This window comes from Theropithecus gelada, chromosome 9, assembly GCF_003255815.1.
Source record: "Theropithecus gelada isolate Dixy chromosome 9, Tgel_1.0, whole genome shotgun sequence".
Taxonomy (NCBI): Eukaryota; Metazoa; Chordata; class Mammalia; order Primates; family Cercopithecidae; genus Theropithecus; species Theropithecus gelada.
Window position 1 is genome coordinate 121,138,421 of NC_037677.1, and position 17,463 is coordinate 121,155,883.

The window sequence follows — 17,463 nt, forward strand, 5'->3', positions numbered from 1 at the left end:
AATCCTCCCGTGGGGGAGGCATGTGGTGGCCCCTGTGGCTGACTGTCCGGCTGAGCTGGGGAACCGGTGTCCTCGCTCTAGAGATGAGCTCTTCTGAGGGGTGAGGTCCAGCCACACCTGTGGTGGGGTGGTGTAATCCCTGAGCCTGTTACCCCATCTATAAAATGGGGGGATTCACTTCTTTAACAGGCACTTCCTGGCCCTGCGGGGTGCCCTGTCCCCTGGCTGGAGCTGATGAGTTGTGATGCTTGCCTGGGGATCGGTGCTGCCCAGAAGTGAGGAATAACGTCCTTCCCCCCGGGTCCTTCTGGCAGCCTGGCCATTTCCAGCATGCTGAGGGGGGCCCGGGCCCTGGCAGGGACGGTGTGGAGCCACCGGCCACATGTGGGGCTGGAGTTCGGGGCTGGCAATGGGCTAAGGCCCTGTGTTCAGCACATGTCATGGAACTGCCATGAAAAAAAGACTCAACACCCAGGGCCACAGCTCCGGGGCGCTCCCAGGCGTCTTTCCCCCCAAGGCCCGGAGTGAGCAGCAGCCTGGGCCCAGCCACACCTCCCAGGCTCCGGAGCTGCCAGGTCAGGCAACCGTGAGTAGCAGCAGGGTAGGGGGCGGAGGGGAGGGCAGGGAGAGCAGGTCTCTCACCCATCCTTGCACCTTCCAGCTCTAGGGCCCACGCAGTACCAAGCCCTGGGCTCAATGTACCACCTATGAAAACTCAATTCAAATTGGCTTAGTCCAACAAGAGATTTGGTAGCCTCACAAGACTTCAAAGTCCAGGCCTAGCTGGGTCTGGGGTCCCAATCACTGTCACAGGAACCCCATCTCTTCCCATCGCAGCTACTTGGCAGGTGGCAGGATGCCCCCCAGCCACCGACTTCCCCCTGCCTGCTCAGCAACCCCAGGGCCTGCCGAAAAGGCCCAGGAGATTCAGACTGGCAAAGAGACCAGGGCAGACCAGGAACAGGGGCGCAGTCTCCGTCCCACCCAAACCCTAACCAGAGAGAAGACGGCATGTTGTGTCGGACGGAGGACAGAGGCCAGCCAGTGTCCATGCCCTCATCGCTGACGAGGCTGGGAACTGGGCCAAGTGAGGCAGAGGCCTTCACGTCAGATGTGAGCACCACTGGCCCAGGTGACTGCAGTTCTTCCCTCCTTCCATTCACCTTGAGCCCTCTGGAGGATCGGAAAGGCTGAGGCCTGACTTGGTGCCGCTGTCCTGGGTGGGCCTGTCCTGCTGGGCGGTTCCTGCCCCTCTCGGGGAGGCTGGCTGGCAGCTGGCAGGTGGAAAGACTCCTGTGTTCACCTCAGGGCAGAGGTGGGGACACAGGGCGGGATGGGCGAGGGTGGCGCACCTCTGGGGTGGGCGCTCTTGGGTCCGCCTTCCGTCCCAGAGTGCGTGTCAACAGTTCCATCTGCCCCTCTCAGAACTGTCCTGGTTTAGGTGGTAAACACACTGGGCAGCCTACATTCTACATGGCTTTTTTTTTTCTAACATTATAAAAGCAGTATGTGTTATTACGGGAAATTTAACAGAAGAGTATATAAAAAGAAACCAGAAGTCACTCGGGAGTCTGAGCACTGTGCTCTCTGGGGCCTTTCCTTCCGGCCTTCTTCCTTCCAGCCCTTTCCCTGCACACTGGACAGAGTGACTGTCCAGGGTGGCCGTGGGGTTTGCACTGATTCTCTCTCGTAAGCCCACAGGGTTATGATCGCTGTGCAGATAAGGAGACTACATGCGTGTCTCATGTCAGAAGCACCTGCGCCTGGCCTGGAGTGAGGCCTGAGGCCAGGCCCCATGTGGGGGCAGAATGGAGCTGCTACCCAGCCAGGGACCTCATCTAGGGATTGGGGACGGCAAGGGGCTGGTAAGGGCCAGAGGTTCTTCCAGGGCCACTCTGTGCCCTACCCTCAGGTGGGAAACAACGGTGGGGGCACTGTGCTTGGTAGAAGCCCCCGGCTGGCCTCTGGCCTGCCAGTCATCCGTCAGATATGGAGGCAGGGGTGAGGTGTGCTGGGGAAGTCAATGCGCCCAGCCTCGCATCAGTGAGTCCCTGGGCCTTGGGTAAGGCAGGGCTGCAGGGATGGCAGTGAGGACGAGGGCCTCACCTCCCAGCAGCAGCCCTGTTTCACCTGTTTCTTAAGTTCAGTGTTCATAGACTAAAAAAAAAAAAAAATCTTGCTAAAAGGAAAAACAAACCAAAAGAGAAGTGGGGGCTGCAGAGCCTCATTCCCAGAGGGCTGCTCTGGCCCTAACAAGCGTTCTAGGCCAGACTTCCATGGGCAGGTCATGTGGGCAAGTGCTGAGCTATGGAAATCAAGCAAACCTCTCCACGCCTGTCCTCCAGGCCACAAACACCCCCATCTCCTGAGTCCGGGTAAGCAGAGGGCCACGCACGGAGACGGTGGCCCACGCTGGGCTGGGCTCCGTGCTTCTGGGGCCCCGCAACTCACGCAGCAGAAGTCTGCACTGTGCTGCCTGCAGCGGGGGCAGAAGCCCGGAGCTGGTGAACCTGTCTATGCCACCTCAACCACCCTGGTGGGTGGGTGGCGGGGGCCATCCCAGGCCCCTCAGGGCTCCGGGCCAGGCTGGGCCCCTCTCCGCACACTGCCGTATGGCCTTACCTCCCAGCGCTGTCGAAGCCTGAGCTGATGTGCTCAGAAGGGCCGACTCCTCCATGGCTTCTAACTCAAGTGACACAAGGAGTGTCTCCCCACTGCTGTCCTGGGGCTCCTGGCCAGAGCCAGGAGAGCCCAGCCCTAGAAGGGCTCCCCATGATGCAGCTGTGACCACGGGCAGGCCTTCTCCCATCCCCCAGCCTCTCCATAGCTCTGTGATGTCTGTTAGCCCCATTTTATCGATTCAGACCCCGAAGCTTGGAGGGGACAGAAGGGTCCAATCTATGTCCCTCTCAGCCCAGAGCTAATGCTCCTGTGAGCAGGAGGGACCTGCCGGTTCACCACACCCCACAGAAACCACACAGCTGACACTAGGCACTTGGGTATTGAACCAGGAAGCTTTATTTACACAGTAAAAGTAACAAGCAAATTCCTGAGAGACTAGAGCGGCTGGAGCGCAAGCCACGGCCTGTGCGGGGAGGCCAGGCTGCAGGGGCAGGCAGGCCCTGGGCCCCGGGTCTACGCTTTCTGGTCGCCACACTTCCTGAAGCTCTGCAACACCCACAACATCCAGCCCAGGGAAGGTCCTGCAACCCCAGAAACAGCCTATGTGCTATCTGTCACCCAAGCCCCCAGGACAGCTTCCCCACGCACTGAAAACACAAATCATTTGCCAAAAAGACTACGCTAGGTCAGACTATCCTATCTAGGCTACAAGATCTCCACTTCGTTCTGCCATTAAAAAACAAAACAAAACAAACAAAACCTTTCTTTTTTCTCTTTAAAGAGGCATGACAGAGGGGTTTGACCAACAGCGTGGACATGGCAAGGTGCGGCATCATTGCCAGTGTGGGGCCAGGGTGCCTGATGCCGGTGCGCGGCCAGCCTACTGCATCCCTGCCGGCTGACGTCTGGAATGACCATCATTCAAGTGACCACCCCCCAATAGTCACAGACGGCACGTCAGTGGAAACGGGGGTGCAGCAGGCATGACACCACGGCCGAGCCCGCAGCAGGGGCCCAGGGGTCCCGCAGCTAGGGGAGCTTGCTCAGACAGGCAGCACACCCAGTGCGTGGCCACTCACGCCCCTGCACCAGGAGACCCATTTGGAAGTTGGGGTTTGTTTTCTTTTTAGTGTGGACTTCCCCTTTATTTAAATTTTCTTTCAGTGTACAAATTCACAAAACTGGCTACAAAAATTTGGTTGAAAAGTAAGGCTTTCTGAGAATGAAAATCTGTACGTCTGGTCAGAACAAGCTCCCCGTGGGCCTAGATGCACGTCTGTCCGTGCAACTCTGGCCTCCACCGTGAGTAAGGCAAGAGGGTGTGGCAACGAAAATGGCGAGGCTGTGGTCCCGGCTCCCAGGCCCCACAGGTGGACGGCAGCCCCTGGCAGTTTGGTGGCTTTGAAATGAGTGGGATGCACGTGGCGCTAAGCCCCTCCTCCCACTCGGCTTTCCTGTAGGCTTAGCCCGCTCTTCAGGGCCCACGAGCAGGCAGATGGCCTGGCACGGCTTGCTCCTGGCTCTGGCCTTCCTTGGTCTCCCCTCAGAGGCAGGGTTCGCGGGCAAGGCTGTGACAAAAGCGAGGCTCCTGCCGCTGCCCCCAGCTGGGGCCCTCATGCTGGTGGGGGTGAGCTGTCTGCCTGCTGCCCGGGGGGACACCAACGTGGGGGGCACCTCCTGGGCAAGCCTCCCTCCCAGAGGACTGAGATCAGAAGTCCTGGGGCCAGCAGGGTGGAGTGCAGGAACAGGCCGCTCTGGGCTGTGTGGCGGCTTGGATGATGGGGTGGCACCTTATAGACAGGGTCTACTCTCTCCAGTCAAGAGACAAACACGAAACCAGCTGAAGGCCATTTCTTTCTCTAAGCAGAAGGGACAGCCACCATCTTCTCCCGACTGCTGCGTGGTGGGCTCGGGCTAGGAGCAGTGGTGGCCCAGGACAGGCAGCTGGGCTAGGGGCGGCAGTGGCACAGGACAGGCAGGTGGAGTCTGAGGAGGCTGGGCCATTTCTGCCTAAGCGCCCGGAGGCTGGGCTTGCTGGTCAATGGGACCACCTTGCAGGGAGGTGGGGAGGTGGCTGTGACTCGGCCAGCTCCACAGCTTGTCCCTCCCTGCCACCAGGCCTGAGTGGGGAGGTGGCAGGCAGGGTTTGAGGGCAGGTCACCCACACCCCAGTCCCATGACACATACCTGTCACCATGTGCCTCCCACCTCTACCCTAAGCAAAGGTAGCTGGGGGCTGCTGCACGCCTTAGCCTCGGCTGGCACCGCCCGCCTCCCTCACTGCCTCTGCCTTCCACAGGAAGGCCTGCTTTAGAGGCTGTGTGCCCTCGGTGGCCACACCGGCTGTGTGACGCCAGGACCTCTCGTGCCCGGTGATACTCTGGGAGTGAGGCATGGCCATGTGCTCTCCACATTCACCCAGCAACTGCCCCGGTCTCCTCTAAGAAGGATTTGCTCTAAGAAGACATGGTCTCCATGACCCCCAGGCAGGGACAGGCCAAGATGTCTCTGCTCAGAGCCACCAGCTCTTGGGTTTGGCTGTCCAGGATCACAAGGAGATGTGCCTCTGGCAGGAGCTACAGCGACCAGAGGCGAGCTGGTTCCCCCGCTCTGGGACCTGCCCAGTGCCCGGCATACCCCCATGTGCCACCCACCCTGGGATGGCAACAGCATCTCTCAGGGCCGTGGAGCTGGGGGCTTTCTGCCAGCTTCTTATAGCTGATTTGTAAGAAGTGCCACCCACATATTGGGAACTTGAACCACCATCCTTTTGATGTAGTGAAAAAAAAAAGAAGGTTTAAACAAGGTTTCCCAAAAAGCAGCTTTCTTGAGGAGAAAGGCGAGAAGCATCTGGACTCGACCTGCAGAAGCAAGGCGTTCACTCGTCCATGGAAGACGAGTAAAAGCAAAATGACTACAAAAGTGCTTTTAACGCATGTCAGCTAACGCGAGGGAGCACACCAGTTATTTTTAGCCTTATGGGAAAATGAGCCACTTACTCCTAAGCCAGCCCAATTGCTATTGTCTGCAGAAGACGCCAAATTCACTAAAAGCCAGATTCCCATAGAGCAGAGCCCATGTGGTGGTATCTGCAAGGTGGCGGGAGAGCAGCTACAAACCCGGAGAGGACAGCAAACCCTCAGGGGGCTAGGCTCCTTGGATGCCCCAGGGTGAGAAGCCAGGGCGGGGTAGGGGCGGGGAGTATCAGTCCAGCTTTGTGCCCATGGCTGGGCCTACGACAGAGATGCAGCCCTCAGGACTGGGCTCCCCCTAAGCTGACAAGGGCGGGGGTTTGTCTTGAGGTGGGTGGTGTGCCCTGGTTACAGCCAGCAGTCCTCAAGGACAAATGGGAGGTGCGTGGAATCCTGTAGGGGCCTCTGCAGATTGGTCAGCGGAAGCCCTTCACCCCTGAATGGGCACAGGGCCTGCAGCTGTCCACCTGCCCCCAGCTCCTGTCTCCCAAGGCCATTTTCAAGAGGCTGCCCTGGTATCGTGCCATCCCTACACTCACCAGAACCAACCACACTTATCACTCAGTGACCAGTCAACCACAGAGAAGGGCTGCCATCTGCTAACCCTGCCCCAGCGGTGGCAGAGCGATGGGGTCAGGCTCTCCATGCTGCAGGAGAGGCAAGAGAGTCCGTTCAGAAAACAGACCCACCAAATTTCTGCCCAACATGGAAGGCCCTAACATGCACCCCTCCAAACTGTTCCTTGGGCCCGAGACTCCGGACATGGGCTTACCCTCTGGGGGGCCAGTCTAGCACCCCAGGGATTCTGTCTCTCACACTGGAATTAAGGCCAAATGGTTCTGGTGTTACAGAAGGAAACATCTCCCGAACCTTCCCAAGCCTGAAGCAGGGAGACCTGGGAGAGAAGGCACGGAGTAAAACTGAGTGAAAGAAGCTGCGGGACCGGCTCTCCAAAAGTGAACCTGAGCGAGGCCAAGAAGGGCCCTGACACAGCAGATGGCCCCTGGCCCCCACCCCAGGCCCTCCCTGACAGCCCCCATCAGGGGGATACAGAGCGGTGCCCAGCTCTGCCGGGGACAACAGAGACTGCCCAACATCCCAGGGGGAAAGAGGCAGAAAAGACGCAAACTCCAAAGCTGTCCTCTGGGCTGCAGTAGTTCTGTGGACCTGGTGGCTGCCACACTCGGGGAGCCGGTGAGAGGCTGACACACCCACTGGTGACGCGGCTAGGCCAGGCTCTCCCCAAGGCAGCGGGTGGGCTCCCTCTCTGGGACCCGACACCCCACTCAGGAAACTTTCATCAGGCCCACGAGTTGGGCTCCCCTTCCAGGGCCCACCTAGTGCCCAAAGGGAGGGCTGTCGATGCCAGCACACCCCAGCCCTGCCTGGGCCCACACGTCCCCTCAGTTCTTCTCTATCTGCTCGATGTCCAACTCGCCATCCAGGGAGCAGAGGCTGTTCCCGGGGACCCCGCGGTCCCGCCAGGCTGCGGCTGGCTCTGCTCTCCTGCCGCAATCCTCATCCAGGGCACAGCCGTCTGACTCCTCACAGGACAGGTCCTCCTGGCAGGCGAGGTGGTCGTCGAAGGAAGAGGGAAGAGGTTCAGGGACCGGAGTCCCAGCGGGGGTCCTGCCCCCTGGGCCGGAGGCTGAGAGCAGGGCGGTCCAGGCCCTGGTGTTGCTGACGTGGCGGGCGAAGGGGCTCTGGGGACCGCAGTCCTCTGTCCCTGCGCTCAGGCAGCTGAGGCTGCTGAAGGTCTGACAGTTCTGTGGAGGGGCAGACACACAGGTTACTAAGGGTTACTCCCCTCCCGGAGCCCCAGGACTGCACACCCCACAAAGCGACTGGACCACCAGGCTGTGGCAAGACCAATCGAGTCCCGGGTTCCTCCCATCCAGGCAAGGACAGGGGCCATGAGCAACGCACTCATGAAGATGCACCTCCGGCCAATGAGCGCTCTGTGCTCATAAAGACACGCTCAATTCCATTCTTCACCTACTAACTCGGCAAAGCACACAAATTTGATGCAGGCCCAGTTCTGGGGAGCTGCAGTGAAACAGAAATGCTCCTAACACTTTGTCCACAGCCTTTCTGAAGCGCAACCTGGGAAAAATGTATCCAATTCCTTGATCAGGTAATTTCACTACTCGGATTTTTGTGTTAAGAAAACATTCTAAGATGTGTGTAAAACTTCGGCAACATACTGTTAAACAGAAAAGAAGACAGCAACCCAAACGCCCTACAATGGTGGTGAAATCAATGATGTTTTTCAGGCAGGACCTCTATGCAAACATAACTGATGCACCGCGATGCTCCCCTTGAGAAGAGATCTGACTCGGAGGAAACGCCAGGCTGTACTGCCAGACAGGGTGACACGACGCCCACTCTACCGCACTCTCCACAACCAGAGTGGGAGACACAGGCTAGAAGGGGCCGAGCTGAAGTCCTGAGCCTCGTGTGTAATAGAGTCATGCAGGGAGCTGGGGAAACATGAGTTCTCGGCCTCACCTGGAGACGCCGAGCCTCTAGAAAGGAGTGGCCCCATGCCCTCCACAGGTGCTGGGGCCTGGGGGGTCTGAGCTGCTGAGGAGAGGCCAAGCTCCAGGTTCTAGTGCTCACCAGCTCCCTGCCTGCCTTGCTGGGCCCCTTGAGGCCCCAGAGAGAGAGTAGGCTGCACAAAAGCTTCTCCGCCCACCAAGTGCTCCCTCCGTGTGGGGCCTGGCCTGGGGCAGGAGGCAGCCTGGGGCCTTCTCCAGTGGCAGGTATAGCTTGAACAGGATGGATTTCAAGGGTACGCAAGCCGGTTCTGCTTGGCGTCAGCTGCCAGCGATGGGGGCAGGGCTGATACTGTGCACAAGTGTGTGCAGTTCAACACCTGCTCCCAGGACAGAGCACAAAATCCAGCCTTCTCCTCAGAATGATGCACACTCCACGGTCCAGCCACAGAGAGGACGGAGGCTGGGACAGTGAGGGGCACTCCCGGCCCAGTCCTGGATATCCCTAACAGGACTGCAGCAACAAGGTCACATACCAGAGGGGAGCGAGGGAAGAACTGCACACAGAGGGCAGGGGGGAATTCCAGCCTTTGGTCTTTTCCCGGCAGACGGGTGGACTGTGGGAGCAAAGCAGGGCTTGGAGCACCCGCCGCCTCCCTCGCCGCACGCCTGCCGACGCCAAGACCACAGACCTGTCCCGAGGGCCTGATCCTTTCAAAGGCTGCAGTGTTTGTGTGTCTCTTTGAAATACAGGTGACCACCGGCTGTCACAGCCAACAAGCTGTTGAACCAGCCTCAGCGAACGGGAAATCAAAGGTGCTCTCTCTGGAGGAAAGTGTATGTGCCTGCCATGGGCACGCTCATTGTTCCTGAACACTCCGTGGAGGAAGCCATTCTGATGGGTTTGCTTTTCTTGACATCTTTTGATTAGCTGAGAAAGGTGAAGGCTGAGGTGCTGCAGGGAGCTCTGCACGGGGACTCAGGAGAGGGGCAGGGGCACCCATTAGACTGAAGATGCTGGCCCAGGCCGCTGAGGGAGCCCCGTCCCTGCAGCTGGCCCCCCACGGAGCCACAGGTCCACCCTCTGGGCCATGGTGGGATTTGACACAGCCCAGTGGTGTGCACACAGCACACTCCCCCAACCATAACAGAGGGCTAGAGACGGCAACCCCTGCACAACAGCCCCAGGATCCTCGCCTGCCCCTGGTCAGGCCTTGGCGATGGACCAAGCACCCAGGATCCTCGCCTGTCCCCAGCCAGGCCTGGATGATGGACCAGCACCCAGGATCCTCACCTGCCCCCGGCCAGGCCTGGACAATGGACCAGCACCCAGGATCCTTGCCTGCCCCAGGCCAGGCCTGGGCGATGGACCAGCAGCTCCCAAGGCAAACCTGCCGCTTGTAAGGTGGAGGCCCCAGTGCTTTCGAGGGGGAGGGTCTCTGAGGCTCCTCCTGCTTCTCAGCCACCCTCTTGACTGGCCTAGACCTGAGCCAGGACAGAAGGAAAACTGAGTAGGGGGCACAAAACAGGGGCAAGAAGGCCCACCCTGGGTGACCTCAGCCATGTGTCCCAGGCTCTGCTGAGCCAGGCTGCCCCGACAGAGGAGGCCTAGGATGAGACCAGGATGCATCAGAGCCTGAGGTCCCCAGGGAGCCAGACCCACCCTCTCCCGACCCTGAGCAGTCTGTTTCTTGGCCTGTATAGAAGCCGTGGTATGTAAGAATAAATAATCACGTCCAGTCAAGGCCACAGCAGCCTGGATGATGTGCTGTGAACAGGTTCTAGGTGGGTGACGGGTACTGAGGCTGACTGCCTTGGGTGTCAGCCACATCTGTTGAGACCAGTGTGCTTGACACCCGAACGCGTGCTCGCGTTTTCTGCGAGCTGTCATGTGAAGGGCCTGGGACGCGGTCTGCTGCGAGTGTTTTCTGTGGCCTCTCACATGAACAGAGCAGGAGCGCAGCCTGCGCACTCGGACAGAAGCCGCACAGCGCTTGTCTGTGCTCACCTTCTCGGTCCTGCTCGGAGCTTCCCACTGACCGCCTCTGGCATAAGGTGCAAGTGGCAGGGGTGTCTAACTTATGGCCACCATGACTGTGTGGGTCTGGGCACTAATCGTGGTGCTACGGTCTAAATGTGTGCCCCCCCCCCCCCGCCCCCCGCCCATTCCTATGTTGAAATCTAAGCCTCTGTGCAAAAGTATAAAGAGGTGGGGCCTCTGGGAGGTGATGAGGTCATGTAGGGGCCTTCACAGATGAGATGAGGGCTCATAACAGAGGGAGTGCAGGTGCCTCTCTCGCCAGGTAAGGACGTGAGAAAGTGCCAACTATGAAGAGCAGGCCCTCACAAGACCCCAAGCCTGCTGGCACCTGGATCTTGGACTTCCCAGCTTCTAAGTAAGAGAAATACATTTCTGTGGTTTGTAAGTTCCCAAGTCTAAGGCATCTTTGTCACAGCGGCCCAAACAAAGTAAGACATGTTATGTGTTAGCCACAGCCAGGCGCGGGCGCTGGGGACCCATTAGCTGGACCCGTCACAGACGTGTGGCTTTGGCCTCACTGTGCTCTGGAAGGGGCTAAGGTTAGACAGGCAACACGGAGGCAGACTCCGTCCGCATGGGCATCACGGCGCCAGGCAACTCTTCCACCTCTGGGCGGCAGCCGGCCTGCCTGCCAAGTCAGGGTGTTCAGGGCTCTCTGGACCAATTGGGCCCTTTCTGCTGTGATGCAGGGGGAGTCTACAAGGAAGGGCTGGTGAACCTCATCACAAGCAAACCCCAAAATGCCACTCAGCCCCTAGTATCTTCAAATATAGCAGCTCCTTGGCCACAAAGCCAGCGAAACCTTGAGAACTCTGTTGACTCAAAACAGCCATTTCAGCCACAGTGAGAGAAAGCCAAGAACCACCCACTGTTTGCCCCAGCTGGTGGCGAGCCCCACCTGTCAGGAAGGAATGTGACTGCCACAATGGGGCGGTGTGTGTTCTGCCCAGAGCCCCACCCCTCGTGAACAACCCCCAGGCAGACACCCAGGGTGTCTGTGCCCTGTGCCCTCCGCGCCCCGGGGGCAAGGTCCCGCCGAGCATCTCCTAGCAGCTCCAGCTACCCCATGGAAGAACACTGCATAGGCAAGTTGGAAGCCTGGAGGCCTGCGTGCCCTCAAAAATGTCTGCAAAAAGCTGCAAAATGGCTAAGTTCAAAGTGCCGTATGAACACATTATTCCAAGGTGAAACTGCTGCTCCAGGACCAACTGTCCCCCAGCCCGCCGACTTCTGCTCTCTTGACACCCAGCCCCAGCTCTGGGCTGGGCCACCTACTCTGGCACAGGCCTGCCCAGGTAAAAAAGCTCAGTGGAAACTGTCCACATGGCCTCAGGCTAGTGGCCAGGGACATGGATCAAGACCTACTCCTAGAGTCTGCAAAAGGCAGACCACAGCAGCCTGCCAGAGAGGCAACTTTGGGATGGAGGCCCTGCCTTTTCCATCAGACCCCCCTAGACCTCAGCTCTAGACACGACAGAGGCCCTGGCCATTCCTTGGCCATTCCCACCGGCCCCAGCCGGGGTTTCCTGCTCAGCCCGCCCCAGCCGGCCTCCCCAGGGCTTCCCAGCTAGGAGCAATGACCCTTCTTCTGCAGGGCTCTTCGGTGCAGATATTTATTCCTATACTTTCTCCTGAGTGGGAGGTCCCTGGCTGGGCACGGGGATACAGACGAAGGTGGCCTGATCCTTGCCTTCTAGGTACAAGCTGAAATCCAGTTCCGCCTCAGCAAACTCATTGACTCAACATATCAGCTCTGTACTGCTGCCAGGCAGACCACCACTCACTCTGTCCAGCCTCAGCCCAACAAGTTCATTCCCTCTGCCAGGTGCTGCTGTTCCTGGGCCAGCAGGGTGAACACGTAGTAGAGACTCTAGAAACATCTCCTGAGCGGAACTAAACCACATGTTTTATCAGTAGTGACCGAGAACCCACTCTGGGCTGCGAAGGGCAAGGTCTGGGGAGTGGAGGGGAAACAGCCCCAGGATTTCTCCAGGGACTGCTGCCTGGGGCCTGGGAGTCCCCAGAACTCATGAACTACACCCCCACATGCAGGAGTGGGCATCCGGTGACAAAGACAAAGCTGACTGGTCAGGTGATGTGTCTGGGAGCAGACAGTGACCACTCCCCTTTGTCCTGGTTGTCTCCTCCAAAGGAGGCCGGGGCATTCTCATCCCCTGGGCCCTGGCTCTCCCCAGAACCTGGAGGGTTCCGGAGAGGAGAGTGGGGAACTAGATTCTGCAGTTGGAGGCACTGAGTTCCTCCACTGACCAAGTGGCCTCACTTCCCGTTTCCTCTCCTGGGAAGCAGAACTGCTGTCTCTGGCCAGGCAAGGGCCACTGCAAGGATCCTAAGAGGAAAGCCAGGCTACTGGTGTCCCGCCTGGAGTCCCAAACCCATGGCAGTGCCCACTCTCCACTGCTGAGTGTTGGCTCTGACAGTTCATGGCTGTCCCTTCCAGAACTATTCTGGGCTGGGAGACCTAGGACAGGAAGGAGGTTACCCTTTCCCTTTAGGGTCACCTCCAGCCAATGACTGACAGGTGCAGGGACAGGAGCTGCCCCTCGCCTTGGGCAGGATCAAGTCCCACGTGCTAGTCACACTTCGCAGCTCCCGAAGCACCAGGCTGAGAAGCGACTTCAGCTGAGCCTACCTCTTTGCTGGGCCTCTGTTGGTCCAGGGGCTTCCCTCGCCTCCCTGAAGGTTCCTGCTGGGAGCATCCCTCTTGGTGTTACTGGCACAGGAATCTCCAGCTCAGGCCCTGCTTCTAGGGACCCAATCTAAAGCCACAGGTCAAAGCACCCTGGGTGTTAATGTAGTTAGAGGTTATGCACCTGCTTCTTAGTACTACTGTTCTTTCTAGAACAGGAATGTCAAGCCATGGTCAGAGACTGGCCACGGGGCCCTGTGGGGAGTCCAGTTCCTGGCCCCAGTCCGCCTGAGACGTGCTGGGGAGCGGCGGGTGCCGGGGACGCCTCTCCTGGATTAGTCGGTGTCTTAAGCGTAGTGCCCGCGAGGCTTCCTCTGGGCCCCAGCCTGCGCCAAGCCCGTCTCCCGGAGGTGCTCGAGCGCCTCTCTTTGGGCAATGATGACCACTTCCCTCCTGTGTCACCGCTCCTCATGGCGGGCCCAGCTGTGTCTCCTCCTTCCCTTGCTCTCTCCCTCTTTTTAGTCCAGTTTTATGGCGCTCTGTGTTAGAGGTCTTCATGGAGCTACCTCAAGTCCCTCTAAGAAAGGGCCATCAACAAGCCCAGCTCACACGTCAGGAGCAGAGCCTGGCCTGGCAGCTGCCCTGCTAAAAGCTGCAAGGGCCCCGGCTCCGGCTGAGCGGACGCATTTCCTCCCCAAACATGCTTGCATGAGAACAGAATTCTCCAAGTATCAAGAAAACACCAGGCTATGAGAACGGATGGCCAACAGCCTGGAAATTTTCTAAGTCCCATTTGTGCTGGAAGCTGGCACAGAAACAACCAAGACGGCAAGGCATGTGGTTTCCTGGGCTCTTTAAAAAACTATTTCAGAAAAGAAAAAAAGGCACAAGCATATTTCTGGCCCATCTTTAATCCATCTTTGGTAAATCTGGATTTTGCATGAAGGCTGTACTCTTTCTCACAGGAAGCTGCTGCCCCTGCCCCTGGGGCCAGAGGGGTCAGGTGGCGGCGGCTTCTTTTCCTCAGAGGTGGCAGGTGCTAGAGATGCCTCGAAGGTCGTGGGCGTGGCCAACCTTTCCCTAGGGGCTGACTGCCCATGCTCTGCAGGGCCCTTCCCCCTGGGCATCTGGTCTGCTGCTGCTTCACAGCCACCTCCTGTGTAGGCCAGGCCAGCTGCTCGCCCAGGATCGTGTTGGCGCCCAGTCTTAAAAAGGGATAGCATCAGCCAGGTGGGGTGGGTCACACCTGTAATCCCACAACTTTGGGAGGCCAAGGCAGGTGGATTGCTTGAGCCCAGGAGTTCAAGATCAGCCTGGGCAACATGGCAAAACCCCATCTCTACCAAAAAAACTAAAATTAGCCTGACACAGTGGTGCATGCCTGTGGTCCCCGCTACTCAGGAGGCTGAGGTGGGAGGATCACTTAAGCCCAGGTGGCAGAGGTCACAGTGAGCCGAGATTGCACCACTGCACTCTAGCCTGGGCGACAGAGCAAGACCCTGTCTCTCCAAAAAAAAAAAAAAAAAAACAAAAGCGGGGGACAGCATCATGTCCAGCCCATTTTTGTGAAACGCTTACCACCTTTGGACCCCAAAAGAGACAGCCCTTCTGAGTCTGGACTGCCCTCAGGAACCAGGGCAACACTGGCAGCAAAACCCAGATGGGGAAGCCAGGTTGCCAGGGCCTGAAAATAGGGAAATCAAGTTGCCAGGAGCGGGAAGGTCCTCCAGGGTCCTTGGAGCTCCACGGATTCGGCAATGGATACTCAAGGCTCTTCCCAGACCACAGGTTCTAGAAGCAAATGGCCCAGTGGGGGTGGTAAATATCTACGGGGTGGAAGGCTGGCCCTGGTCAGTTACTAGGGAAGTGCCCGCCTTCCTGTGACAGTTTCCTCAGCTCATTTCTGCAGAGGCCAACAAACGTGTACTGAGTGCCTGCCACATGCCAGACAGATTGTGGTCACGCCGTTGCAGGAGCCAGTACCTCAGGGGACAGACTTTGGAGGCACTGACTCGGGTTGGTCAGGTCCACAGGGCAGGCACCATTTTCCCTTTTCTGTGGACAAGGTATCTTGCCCCAAATCTGACATCCCCTCCAGGTCTGGGAGGCCCAGGTGGTGCCAGAGCCAGGTGTGCTGTGTGGCAGCCAGTCCAGGCCACCCTGAGTCACTTCGGGAAGGGTGGCACCAGTTTGGGGCTCTCTCCATGGTCTCCACACCCCCAGCCATCCCTGGGCCTTGCTGTCCCTGCTCTGGTGGCGCTCTTGGGGCCCCCATGCTGCGCATCGGGGGCACCCCTCCCACTGGATTCTTTACGCAGTGTGGCCTTGCCTCTGGTAACTTGAGGCCTAGGGCCCAGCTGGGGACGAGGACTATAAGGAAAATGACCTATGGCCTCCAGAGGCTGAAGGAATCGGGGAAGGAGGAATTAATCTTCGGGACAGCCCAACCCCAGCCCAGACACCTAAAAACCCGGGCCTCTGCAGACAGACCTAGGGCCAGCAGGCCCAGCCTACTATCTCCCCTGCCAGACCCGAGGAAGGCAAGCGCGGGCTCCAGCAGGTCCCCTGTGGACTCCAGCAACAGAGGGTTCCTCATAACGGAGCCCTGGAAAGTCACTCCATTGGTCTAGGGAGTTGTAAAGTTCACCGGAGTGGTGCTCATTGGGCTAAACCCGCCAAGCAGGCCAGAGCCTGGCCACCACTCTCGAATGGCCTTCCCCAAGTCCCCTCTTCCTCAGGCTCTGCTGCCTGGGCCCCTCCGCCCTTGCTGTTTCCACTCATGCTCTGGCTCCTTCTACAGCAAACCTCTTTCAGCCACATAAACACCCTCTACACCAGCCCTGGGTCAGCACCATCCTGACGGCCCCGCCCTATCTCCCTCTTCACTGGCAGATACCTTCTCTCCCACCAAAACCCACCTCTGCAGCAGCCAATCCGGAAGCAGGCCCAAGCTCCTGTGTGTACCCCGTTTCCTGCCAAGCGTGCAGGGAACCCTGACCCCACATGCCATGGCCTGGTTCACAGTGGGTGCGTCGTGCAGCCTGGGGGCAGAGGGTAGGTGGGAAGGAAGGGTCCACCCCGGTTGGCCCTCCCGGCTAGGCCTCTGTTTGCACAGCCCTGGGGTCCTGCGGCCTACACCCCAGGGTGCTGTGGGTAAGAACAGGCCTTGGAGGCCCAGAGCCACGCGTGTCCTCTGAATGGTGGCCAACCCAGTGGCCTCTCTGAGGGCACCCCACAGGCCACACGGTGGCGACGTTGTTTCTGCACCAGGCCCCAGATGGCAGATGGCCTGCCCGAACACAGAAGGTGTGGGAGCTGACGCCAAAGGGCCTCCCGGCGCTCTCACAATTGGAAAACAAACATTTTGTTTCTGTGGTGTACATTCCAGCCAGCACACACTCAGGACAGGACTTGTGAAACCACCTCGCTCGCAGCTTGGCGTGAAGAGAATTCTTTGCCTAACAAAAGTCGAGGAACCTTTCCAAAGCACACAGGGTCCTGGCGGGGGCTGAGGCCAGCACACTGCCTGCGCCCACAGACCTTCAACAGAGCTGACCAGCAGGGCGCACAGTGTCGGGGGTGGCTTCTGAGCAGGACTAGTGATGCAGAAGGTATGTCTGAGGCTCTCAGAGGGGCTGCTGGGCACTCGTTCGCATTCAGCTGCCTGGGGCCACGTCGGGGTGCTGAAGACAGGACTGCAGGGTACGGGGGCCTCTGGGCTCCACCCCAGCAGCTCACAGCTCTGTTCCAGATATCGCCTTCCATGGAGGGCACACTGGGGAAAGGGGATCCTTCTTGGAGAAGTGAGCAAATCACCAACCGGTTTAGCCACTCTTGCAGATGAGCAGACAGAGGCTGAACGAGGAGAAGGGATGTGCCCCAGACTGCACAGCTGTGTGACGTGCAATCAGACCTCATCACTCCTGGGCTATGCTCAGGAAAGCACGCGGTCCACCGGCAGGACGGTGGGGTAGTACAGGCTGGACAGGCCTGGGCTGGAATATCCCAGCTCGGGTGTGCCCTGAGGGACCTTGGCAAATCATTAAACTTCTGTGCCTCAGTTTCTCATGTGCATGAGGCTAATAAGAGCCTCAAAGCCTCAGAAGTGTTTGGAGGGATAAATAGAGACCACCAAGGAGGCCACGGAGAGTGCGATCCCCCCTTCCCACACTCCACCCCACAACTGTGCCTGTGACTCTCTCTGGACACAGCGAAGCCACAGCAAAGGGGTCTGGGAGCTCTGCTTATATCCAACTGCTCTTGCTAAAAAAAAACCTGCTTTCAAGAGCAAGAAGACACGCCAGCAACACAAAAGATAAAATACCTAGGAATGAACTTGTAAGAACTGGTAAAACTGATAGAAAACAAAAAAATACTTTAAAGAACAGAAAAATAAGACTGAACAAATAGAAATAAATCTTGTGTCAAGTTAGATTCAACCTCAAGTAGGTGTAAAATCTCCCTAAATTAATTCATAAGTCTAATATGATCCCAATCTAAAATATCAACAGCACTCCCAATCCCCATGGTCTTAGGACAAACTAATTTTCAAGTTTTTAATGAAAAAATAAACAAGTGAGATTAGTCAGGAAACTCTGTAAAGAACAGTGGGGAAGCTAACCCTCCTAGACTAGTCCGTATCATATAATATGCCAAACACATTGCTAAGCCTCCAAAACTACAACA

At 58.1% G+C, this 17,463-nt stretch overlaps 1 protein-coding gene across 2 annotated transcripts in view; it reads right to left on the reverse strand.

Annotated features, from left to right (window-relative positions):
• Nucleotides 1-2,995: 2,995 nt before the first annotated feature.
• Nucleotides 2,996-17,463, reverse strand: part of FAM53B (family with sequence similarity 53 member B) — a 125,003-nt gene continuing 110,535 nt past the window's right edge. For both annotated transcript variants that reach the window (XM_025395974.1, XM_025395975.1), the window contains exon 5: nt 2,996-7,360. In XM_025395974.1, coding sequence (XP_025251759.1) covers nt 6,998-7,360 — 363 coding nt within the window. In that variant the 3' untranslated portion in view covers nt 2,996-6,997. The remainder of the gene's footprint in view (nt 7,361-17,463) is intronic.